Below are 11,564 nucleotides of genomic sequence, written 5' to 3'. Positions count from 1 at the left end.
GGTCCTTAGCCATGTGCAAACATGTAGTGTTAAAGACATTCTGCCCCGTTGCGATCTGAGTTCTTTGCAATAGAAGAACTGCTGTAGTATTTTTCTGTAGTCAAAAAGCAAGCAAAACCTAAGAGCCGAGATTTTCTGAGACATGCCTTTAATCTAGGAGCTTGGGAACCACTGTCTTAAAGAAACAGTCTTAGGTGTTTGTTTGGTGGCCTGCTTTTGCTTTTCTGACTGGACCTTGTTCCCGAGCCTGACTTTGAAATATTTTTCCCTTGAGATACATGGATTTTTTTTCCTGATTTCCACATCTGTCAATCCCCAAAACAGACGTAAAACGTACTGTATATGAAGTGTGCCAATGAAGAACTACTGTTGCCCTTTCACTGCTTGGCTCTATAAGATGCGCTGAACCATAGGACTGACCCCCAGACATGACTCATTCATGAAAGTTTAGGCACTTTGGAAAGGAAAAGAATTTTTTTTAAGAGAGTTGTCCACTCTCTAGGGAGGTAAAAAGCCACAAGGTTTGCTTTGTAGTTTGTCCTGGAATGAAACACTAAAGAACAGAACATCACACTGCTGTGGCCAAGCACCACTGACCTTAGAGGCAGATCAATATTTAGGTTTCTGAGAGGTCTTTGAAGTAAGAAGCCAGTAAATCTGAATCCCCAAGTGGACCATGGAAACGACAATGAAACAGGGAGCATGTGGCCACAGTCCAGAAATGGGAGTCTACCAAGAGAAACACTACAACTAAATGACTAACAGAGATGAACACAGAAAATTGCAGAAGCCTGAGCAGGCGAGCCTGTGTTGTTCAGTGAAGTGGACAACCATGATCTGTGTGTGTGTGTATGCATCATACCAGTGATTGTCCACTTCACTGAACATCACAGGCTCGCCTGCTCAGGCTTCTGCAATTTTCTGTGTTCATCTCTGTTAGTCATTTAGTTGTAGTGTTTCTCTTGGTAGACTCCCATTTCTGGACTGTGGCCACATGCTCCCTGTTTCATTGTCGTTTCCATGGTCCACTTGGGGATTCAGATGAATAGAACTGCACAAGTGCATGAAAATGTCCAGCATGGCTTTTGTATATTGTATATGTCCCTCTCTGAAAATGCAGGGTATGGCGAGTGACAGCTAGAAATAATTCAGCTGTGGTATTAACCAATGTTTTCACACTTCATCAATTAACTAAATGTTTTCTTGTCCTGTTTCTTGTGTTTTAACATGACTGTAAGCCAAAGAAATATATCATCCCTGTGTTTGTAAATGCTGTGTACATTGATATCAATATTAAAGTTCTGGAATAGATATGTGATTCACTTTACATACCATTTGAGACATAAGAGAAAAGGCCTACCAATTTAAAAATAATTCAGTCAGTCAAGTCAGGTGTCTTGTAGGATCTTCAATGAAACTTTATCAAATTATGTGTGAGATAAAGAAAAATGTGACTAAATTATTAAATTATAGCATATAAATACAAGACCTCAAATAGCTGTATAAACACAACAGTCTATAAATTTGTTACTGTACAGGTTGTTTAAAAATTGTTTAATAAAATACACATATATACACATATGTACAAGTGGTGTTAGGATAGCCTCAATCACTTTTTCTCCTTCATAAGTATATAAGCTAGCAAACTATAAAAGCTGAAAATTCACATCATATCAATCTACATTATATATAGCATACAACAAACCAGTTCCAAACCCTGAAACATAATCCTATGTAGTAAAGTCCCTCATACAATGTATGAACATATTTGTAACTGTCTTCACACACGAATATATCCGTATTCATCTTCTGCAGGTGACAATTTATTGTTTGGATGATGCCAATGTTTAGAAAATTAGAATTTTGTTTCTCCTGGAAACTGTAGAAAAGAAACAATGAAATAAATACTATTTCTAGACGCAGAATAGCTTCTTTATGCACCTTTGTAAACTGTACAGAAAGATTTTTTTCCAGTTTTGGGAGGTCAGAAGGGTTTTATGTTCCAGACTAGCCCATTTGTTCCACTCTGGCTGATTTGTGGCTCAGTCTGCTCAGGATATTTCTCTTTCTCTCCCTTGCAACCAAAGGCTGTCATCACAGTGCTACTTTCCTACAAGAATTACAATTGTGCCCCATCACCTGAGTCCATGGTCCACTTAGGGATTCACATGAACAGAACTGTACAAGTGCATGACAAATGTCCAGCATGGCTTTTGTATATTGTACAATATAATTGAAGGGTATGGCAAGTGACAGCTAAAAATAATCCAGCCAGGGTATTAACCAATATTTTCACATTTCACCAATTAATAAATGTTTTCTTGTCCTGTTTCTTGTGTTTTAACATGTTTGTAAGCCAAAGAAATATATCATCCCTGTGTTTGGCACATGAGACTGTGAGAATAACACCACAGGGAAATGTGCTCACTAACCATGTCACTCTGAAAAGAAGTCTGTCTCAGTTCAGAAGTGTTCAGTCCCATCATTAGTCTTTTCCTCTATAAAAATGGTAGCAAGCAGTGGAAGGGAGAGACCTCTGATCAGGAGGTTCAGCAGACCCCAGGGGAGAGCCTCTCATTTCCTGCAGGCAGGGCAGAAAGTTTTCTCCCCCTCCAAAGTGGGGAACTTCTCCTGCCCCATGGCTATCAGAGAGCTCATGGGCTGAGAAACCCGACTCAGGGTGTTGTGGTGGGGGTGGGCAGTCAGCAGAGAAAGCAGTGGAGCTAGTAACGATGGACCCTTTCTTCCCAATGAAGAATTGTGTCAGTCTGTTGGCTGTAGGGAATATGCTTAATAATTTATCCTGGGCAAGGTCATAGCTTTCCACCACTGCAGTGGTTTGCCCTCAATCAGGGGCCAGCAAGCCATGGCCTGCAAGCCAGATTTGGCCCACATAGCCTGTGGATCTGGCCCACAGGGTCATGGCTTTTGTGGTATTTGACTGTGGAGGGGAGCGCCCCTAAGACACACCATGCTCATATGCCTGGGACTCCAGTGGAGGAACACTGCCTGTGTCCCACCACACTCAGGCAGCATGGGCCCCAGTAGAGCAAGGTTTCCCCACCTGCTGCAGCTAAGTGGCAGAGAGAAGCAGCAGCAGCGATTGTGTCCTAATGCCTGTCCACCTCTGACATGAGCTGTGTTATTTTGGTGCCCCCAGCTCCTGCTGTGCTCTCTGCTGGAAAATATTGCCAACTCCTGCCCTAACTAGTGCACCAAGTACTGGCTGCAAGTCAGTTCTAAACAAGCCAGATGCAGAGGTTGGGGGTTGGAGGCTTGTCCTCTTAGGTCACTGTCCAAGCCTGGCTCAGGTGTTCAGGGGTTTGAAGCCTGGTGGAAGCTCACATGGTGTGAGCCGGTAGCTTCAGTTTGGTTTCTAATGGATCACTAAATCCACATCACCAAAACCAGAACTAGCACCTTTTGATGGCTGTGACCACGAGGTGCACTGCTCCCATGCTCCTCCAGCATATAATGAGACCCAATGTGAGGTGAGTCCCTGAACTGTCAGGGGGTGGGGAAGGTGCCTTTCACTGGTGTTTGAATTCAGGCAGAAATGTGTTAAACAGTAAAAACAGAAGTGAATGACTCACCGTGTGTTCCCGGCTACGTAATTCTCCATCTGTGTTGATAATATAGTGATCATAGTTTCCCTTCTCCTGTAGTAAACAGAGAGGCGTCTGGGTTAGGAAGTTATGCTCTGTGCCTTTCTCTTTTTAGGTAATTTTAGAGGTGATTTAGCTTCTAGAACTCAGAAAATGTGACTCCCAAGGGTCTTGGCCACAGTGTCCACTGTGTCCATGTCAGGGGTGGCCAACGTATGATACATATGCCACAAATGGCACCAACAGATTCTGTGTGTCGCACGTGGCTGATCAGAGAGTGGACAGGCAGCACAGTGGCAAATAGGGCAGAAAGCAGAGCAGCAGATTGGACAGGGGAAGGGAATTGAACTGGCACATGGGAAGAATGTGGGGCTAATTTGTGGACCACCTGTCAAAAAGGTTGGCACTCACTGGTCCATGTGAGGGAAGGGACAGAGCTGAGTCCTTCTGACCTAAGTGTAATCAGTCCTAGTAATTCTGTGACTGATCCAGGAGCATCTGGATTAAGAAGCTGTATCAGTTTAACTCAGATCAGTTGAACTAAACCAATTATGTGCGACTTTTGAGTGTCGCCAAGGCCTGGCACACTTGAATGCAAGCAGCACTAAACCTCAGTGCTCTCCTACAAATGCTGCTGGAGTGTAACCGTGAGATCCAAAAGGGTCCCTGTGGCTAGTGAGGAGTGCTAGTAACAGAGCACTGGATAGGCTGATCCTCTACAGAAATGAGAACTCTCTTTGCTGTGGCCCCATAAGATTGAAAGGCCATGCCCCTGACCCATGACAGGCCTTTTAGACCCTATCCTTCTCCGACAATGACAGTTTGAAAAGAGCTTTCCTTCACAGACTTTCCTGAGTGACCCCCCCGGGCCATCCTCTGTTGGATGCTTGTGCAAGAATAGATGAGACTAACTCTACAAATGACCTGAGAGCATGGTAAGGTGCTGATCCAATGGGCATAGAGGGTAGTATAGCAACCGGTACCTTGATGGGCTGGAATTTTGGTGAAGTGGCCATGTCCCTCTTCATCAGGATGTGCAGCACTGCATCATGAATGGTGAGGAAAAACATAGAGGTTTTCAGCTCCTCATCAAAAAACACACATCTTTCCAGTTTATCCAGGAAGCCATCTGCAGAGAAACAGAATCAAGTTACAAATCAGCAACCTACAGCCCTGGAAGTTATAAACCAATGACCTCCAGGCCTGGAAGTAGAAAGGAAGAACTCAGAGCCCCAACACGTCCTTCGAGAGAGCACAGGGATTTTTCAAGAAGGGCTCTGCATCATGTATTTGTTCAGATACCATGAGGCCTGAGGCTCTCCTGTCTAGCAGCTCATGCTGCCATTCATTTTCTGCAGCACAAAGTGGGTACCAAACAGTTCCCTTCTGACTGGCAGCAGTTCACACCCACGTGCATGCCCTGTGCAGGCAAGTAAACAATGACTGTACCAAGGGTGGGTTAGAAGAGAATTTGGCTCCTCTTGCCTCTTTTCTTCTTAGAGGCTGCAACCTAAGGCACCTGTGGTGCCTTATGCTGTCTTGAAGAGGCCAAAAGCTGTGTGTCTGGGCTTCACAAAGTCCCTACATATGGTCTTAAAACACCATCATGCTCCCATGACAGTGGATGGGCTGTAGCCAGTCCACATAACCTGTAGTTTCACATGGCTGTAGTTCAGCAAAGACAGGTACCCTATGGCTGTAGTGTCTGGGCAAAGTTAGTCACTGGGTTCTACTATGACTTGAGGGTTATGATTCCTTTTCCCAGCTGCCCCAATGAGAGATTTTTGCAAACACAGCCTCAGGCTCTGTTTGCTGTCCTAAAACTGGGCAATTGCTAGCTGGGCACTTTCAGGGAGCATGGGCAACAGACATTTTTTATTTCTCTCTATACATCTGATTTCTTGGTAACACCTATCAGATGGAAAGATGTGAAGATCTAAAATAGAGAAAACTGTCAGGGAACAAGACTTTGTGACAGGAAAAAATGGGCTGTGGGATATTTAAAGTGGATGCAGACAATGCTATCCCATTTCCCCTTCCCTCTGCCCTCATCCAGAATGAGAATCTTTATTTTGGCTCACAATTGTTTAGTTCAGTTTCTGGGTATAAATCAAAGTCAGCCTTGCTAATCCCTGCAAGGTTAGTTTAATTCGGGTGTGGCAGCATAACTTCAAAGAGTATTTTCATGTACAATTTATCCTCCGTACTAATGTATGGTGGGAAATAAGGATGGTATAAAAAAGAGGTTCTCTATCTCTCTGGCCCAGTGACATTTAACAGGTAAATGGTCGTTTAAAACAAGGGGGATCAAAATGGAAGAATTTACCATGTACTCCCACAATATAAATGTCTACGTTGATCCGGATAAATTCTTTTAAAGTCTGTGAAATAGAAAGCAGACCATTATTAGCAACTAACTCCTTTGTTATGGACTCAACAGCAATCATAGTGATTAGATACAGTAGGTGTCTGCAGCACCTTTAAGAAATCAGTTGTATTTTGAATGCAAATAAATGGAGTTTAGGCTCAGGTTCTGCTTCTAGAAGACTCACTGACCAGGATAGAATCCTAAAACTAACACTGGAGTTTAGAGTAAACCTTGATAAACGACACTAAGAAAGAGTTTATAATTATATATTTTAAGGAAAGGATTGATATTAAATAACATTAATAAGAGATGCAAAGAAAAATCTTTCTTAGAAGATAATATCTCAGTCCAGCATTCATATCAGTGTTTTACAGATGAAGAAACTGAGACTTCAGGAGGTTAAAGACAGAATTTGAAAAAATACAGAGACTCTGTACCACTCTGAGCTGTTCCATGAAGCATGCACTATCTGCTCGCTCCTGTTGTATACATGCCTAATGCTGAAAAAGTATAATGTAGCCACCACTGGACATCATTGTGTGTTTGCCACTAAGCATCACTGCGACAGAGAGCCCAGGGATAGTGTTGGACATTTTCCAAACAGCAGCTGTACTGCATCTTTTTGGTGTGTAGCACATGGAGGACGGGTGTTCTGTGCTTCAGTTCAGCACTCAGGTTTGGTTGGAAGTGGTGTAGACATGCCCATAACACCAAACAGCCATAACTTCTACTGAAGATAATAGAAACTGTGGGCACTCAGCTCCCATGACAGTAACACTACTAGATTTGGGTCCCAAATTAAGGGTTTAAGAAGTCTATCTGCAGGCACTGATATTTGAAAAGTTGAACTAAACCTTGCCCAAGGTCACTTGTCACATTTGTGGCAGCAGCAGATTCCTAGCCCGAGCTCAGAACCCCAGACCATGTTCTATATGTTATGTATGGTCTAGCACATTGCCACAAACACAGTTACATTTTCTTGGAAAATTTAGATGAAAGAAGAAAAACGTTTTTATTACTATTTTTATTGCTATGTCCAGGATTTTCAATTTAACTGAAAGCTTTTCACAAGGAAAGCACATACTTTCCATGCACTATTTCGTTATGCTGAAAACCTAATTTTCTGTTGAAAAACAGTTTCAGTGGAACATTTTCGATCAGTTCTAGCCTTTGAAATCATTGTGAATGAGATTTTGAGGCTCTAGGCTTAAATCTGTATATGATCTGTTCTTAGGCTCATAGATGCACATCCTGATGAATGACATTATCTTTGCACTTTTTTCATCTGTAACTACTGACTAGTTGTTTCATGAAAGGTAATTGTTACCTGTTGGAGGACTCTCATGGCAGAAACATCAAGAAATGTTACTGCTGAAAAATCAAGAATGATGCTGTGGACGTCAATCCTGGGCACTCTGATGCTGGGAGGAAGGTCGGAGTTCCAGTCAATTTGCATGGGCAAATCTGCCATGTTAGTGGGCTGGTCCAGTTCCTCTATTTTGTTGTTATCTAATTCTTCATCAGGCTCAGGGATACCATTAACTGTGCAAATAAAGCCTTTCTGTGTCAAAGAAAGATGGCTAGAATTAGCATTATAGCTTAAGCTATTGTCCAGGGTTAGGAATACATCTGGTGCATACACTTATATACAACACTGTGGTACTGAAGAGACAAAGCACTAAATGAATGGATCATGTTCTACTCATGCTTTGTATTGGAAGGGATTCCTTCTCCCTGCAGTTTGTACATTTCTATTTTCAACCAATCACTTTGTATTTCGTTTTGCACATTTCATCAGGGTCTGGAGACTCCCTTCAACTTGGGCAGGCTCTGGATGGTCCATGAAAAGTATGGAAGTGGTTTACTTGAAGAAAACTATGTATGAGCTGCAATCCCAAAGTTAGCTACATATCAAGCCTTTACCTCTTTGGGATCTGATCTTGAAATGTGAGTGCAAGGAAGACTCACTGAAGAAAAGATGCCTGCATTAAGCTGTAGGACAGGGACCAGGGCTTATATTTAAAAAAGCTTATTTTTGAAGATTATATTTAGCTTACGCCATGGCAATATGGGGAAATGCTTAACCTGTCCTAACTGGCATTGACATGGGGAAAGCAACCAGCTCTCACTCAACTCAAAGTGAAACTGGGGTGCCTAATTACTAGAGGAGCTTTTAAATCCTTTGTTGTAGTTTGTCTCTTTCCAACCTTTCAAGTCAACACACTTACAGGGGTTACTTGTAGTTCTCCTTTCTTCAGCATCTTTCGGATTTTCCTCAGAGCTTTATTGCGTTTCCTCAGTACCCTCAATGGATTAAAGCCAACCTGCAAAATTACAGCTTGATGAACATTCTGGATTCCTTTGCATGGAGAAGGGAAAACTTGAAGTTAGTCTAAAAGGGGCTGTAGGGGGAGGGAGGGGGCCAGGTTATCAGCAAATTCCTGGCTAGGACAGAGCTACATTAAAGCAAGCAAGTAAGCAAACAATGTCCTTTAGATAATTGACTCTACGAATCACACATCATGTGCACAGCTTTCTTGAGAGAGCAATTTAGTTGCTTTCAGGCAAATGACATCAGTCTTTTGGAAATTCCCTTTCTGAGCTGGATTCTTATCTCAGTTATGCTGGTGTCTCTCTGCAGTAGTTCCACCTGTTATCGTGCTCCCATCAATTGTATCTGAATTCCTTTGGATTAGCTGAGTGACTGGGATCAGAATCTAGCCCACAGGATCTGCTTGTTGTCTAGAGCAAAGCTTCCTTGCCTCACAGCCATGAGCAGTGCCATAGATTTAATGGGTGGATAAAGGACTCAGTGACAAACTCCTTGAAGTCAGTGGAAGGATTCAGGACTTCAGCAGACTTTGGACCATGTTTATGGTGATTGGAGGTTGGGCTCTGTGTTCCCTGGAGTTGTGCTGCTATCTTTGTGCTATGCAAGCACCTCTTTTCTTAGTGGGTAAGTCTGCACAGCCAGACAAAAGTATGATTGTAGCACACGCTGCCATGGCCCTGCTAGCAGAGAAGAGGGGGGCAGTGCAGACTTCAGCACAGGCTAATAACCCAGGTGTATGCTGTGGGTCCTTAGCTGGCTTGTACTTGGCTGGCTGATCCTTGCTGAAGCCCACGCTGTGATCTCTCCACTACTATATTGTGACCTAGCACATAAACTACGATGGAGAGTGCGGCATACCTGCCTAGTGCCTACATATGCAGTAGTCAAAGATGGGATAATACTGAAAGTGAGAGGCAGAAGGACATGGGAAATCTCTGGGTGTCTGTGAAAGGCTAACCAATAACAGTGAGTGATCATCATCAAGGGCAGGCCACAGAGGGAGCTGAATTCAGTTAAAAGAACATCCCCAGAGCCAAACTGGTAAAATCCCTGCAGGCTATTATTCCCTGATCTCTTTGCCGACATATTTTCACCTAGCTGCTTTGCTTGTCTTTTAGGATTGTCAGATCTTTGGGACAAAGACATTCATCTTCCTCCTTGTCCAGAGACAGCCTAGCACTTCTTGGGTTGCTATTGCAAGAAAATATTTATGACAGCATCTCTTTGAATCTTCTCTGTGATGCTTTTTTTAAAGACTTTTTAAAAGTATGTAATGACAGTAGAACAGTAGTAGGCTCATTCCCTCTCTCATGGACACATGGGTACAAATTAGAATTTTAATTCATTAAGATTTGTAAAATTCTTTGAGCTCTTTGAACTATATTCTGTATATGCAAATTAATTATTAGTAAGTGTTATTTATCTTTATTATTTCATTCATTCATTTGCAATCAAAATAATTTCTGTGAAGCGACAGGCAGCAAAAAACTTACAGCTTTTATAAGTTTGTCCTTGAAGTACTCCATATTAGCAAAGAAGACTGGGGCAGAACATCTGAAAATCTTCACTCCGTCTGGTTCATATATCTACACAATAAAAGAAAAGTATTACTTACAAGCACTATTTTACAGACCTGCAACAGTCAATGTAAATAATGTAGAAGCTCTTACATCTGCATAATCCTTTCTGTTTTTGTAGATGTTGCTTCTTCCCACATTAGCCAAAAGAGTGCAATTCGGACTGCAAATAAACACAAAAGATACTGATGCATTATGCCAAACCTTATCAAATGAATAATTATTGCTGCGCTAATAAACTTATCTTACTCTGTGAAAGCTATACAGCCCTAATTTCTGATAAAATAAATCACGCTTAGGACTAAAGATAACTGTATTGTTTGTTGAGTCTATTTAAAGGCTGTTCACAGTAGGAGATAAATTAGCCATGAAGAATTAATTCAAATGGCAGGGAAAAACTATCCTGACAGAGGCTGAAATTTATTATGAGTTAGATTGGGAACTCTTTATTCGTGCTGCTGAGTGGTTACTCATACAAGTAGCAGCAGCAGCAATCATAATAAAACCTAGCTCTTATATAGGTAACTAGCTTCTATTGTCCCACTGCAGTGTCAGATTGATTTTGTTGGCTTTGTTCTTTGGTGGGAATTATGAGTAACTGCTCCCCAGTGGACTCCCAGTCCAGTCTTCTAATGAGACCTATAAAAATACTGAGGTGAGTATTCAAATTATTTTTCTCATTAAGTGGGGGCAAAATACACTGTTCCCATTTAACACATGTATACTTTATATTGTTTAACACATGTATACTCTAATTCCTTTGTTCTCTGTGAACAGCATGGGCCAAGTGTTTTCATGAGGTCTTAAGTTTCATTTTGAAGTGTGTCCTTCAATTTGTGGCTTAAATCAGCTGTGGATGCAAATGCTATTACTTAGCTGTCTAAAAACCCAACTGACATTCCCAGAGACAGCATGGACATCTCTATCCTATCATGTCTACTAGGAATTTATTTTGAGTACAAAATTGCAGGCCTGATTGAGTCTATTTCCAGCACAATATTTGCATAGGGTTTAACTTTATATTCAAACATTACTCACAACTGTGTGCGGAATACGACAGTCAGAAGTTCAAATCCAACAGCAGCTGCTAGTCCAAGATCAAGCCCTAGTAGAATAGCAGCTACAAAAGTCACAAGCCATATCATCTGTAAAGAACAAACACGATATCAGATGTTATCATCCATGACAAGCAGAAGCATGACCCCAGACTGGCATTCAGGAACCACAAATCATAGGCCTGAGATGTTCCTGAGCTCTTGAGTAAGCTGCTTAATCTTTCTTCCTCACCTGCAGAGCACACATGGTTTAGCTTGCCAAGCATCACCAAGGGGTAATGGGAAGATTTCTTCGTTAATACTGGAGAATCTTTTTAATGATGCTAAGGTCTATCTGCAATTGGTATGAAGTGCTTGTAGAGTCGCTTTCACTTAAGGCAGGGGTGGGCAATTATTTTGGCTGGTGGGCCACATATGTTTTGGTGAGCTGTCAAGGGCCGCACACATAAAATCTTTCAGAAGATATCATTTTAACAAATTATAGATAAAAACAAATCATATACTAAAACTCAAACATCTATTATAATGTATTTTTATTTTATTAAAAAAATAATTTTGTCCTGATCTATAGTTTTTTGAGTAATGTATATAGAGGTGATTCCATAATAGCTCAAAATAAAGTCTTAC

At 41.7% G+C, this 11,564-nt stretch overlaps 1 protein-coding gene across 1 annotated transcript in view; it reads right to left on the bottom strand.

Annotated features, from left to right (window-relative positions):
- Positions 1-1,545: 1,545 nt before the first annotated feature.
- The window catches only part of SLC26A3 (solute carrier family 26 member 3), a 27,228-nt gene continuing 17,209 nt past the window's right edge, over positions 1,546-11,564 (bottom strand). The window contains exons 13-21 of the mRNA XM_019509401.1: positions 10,921-11,027; positions 9,976-10,045; positions 9,799-9,891; positions 8,202-8,297; positions 7,301-7,534; positions 5,932-5,986; positions 4,589-4,734; positions 3,594-3,659; positions 1,546-1,879 (exon numbers count right to left, since the gene is read on the bottom strand). Coding sequence (XP_019364946.1) covers positions 1,856-1,879; positions 3,594-3,659; positions 4,589-4,734; positions 5,932-5,986; positions 7,301-7,534; positions 8,202-8,297; positions 9,799-9,891; positions 9,976-10,045; positions 10,921-11,027 — 891 coding nt within the window. The 3' untranslated portion in view covers positions 1,546-1,855. The remainder of the gene's footprint in view (positions 1,880-3,593; positions 3,660-4,588; positions 4,735-5,931; positions 5,987-7,300; positions 7,535-8,201; positions 8,298-9,798; positions 9,892-9,975; positions 10,046-10,920; positions 11,028-11,564) is intronic.

The sequence above is a fragment of the Gavialis gangeticus genome, unplaced genomic scaffold (assembly GCF_001723915.1).
Source record: "Gavialis gangeticus isolate Ggan-Ray unplaced genomic scaffold, GavGan_comp1, whole genome shotgun sequence".
Classification (NCBI taxonomy): Eukaryota; Metazoa; Chordata; order Crocodylia; family Gavialidae; genus Gavialis; species Gavialis gangeticus.
The sequence above is the reverse complement of the archived record's forward strand: the minus strand, read 5'-3'. Positions and strand labels throughout refer to the sequence as shown.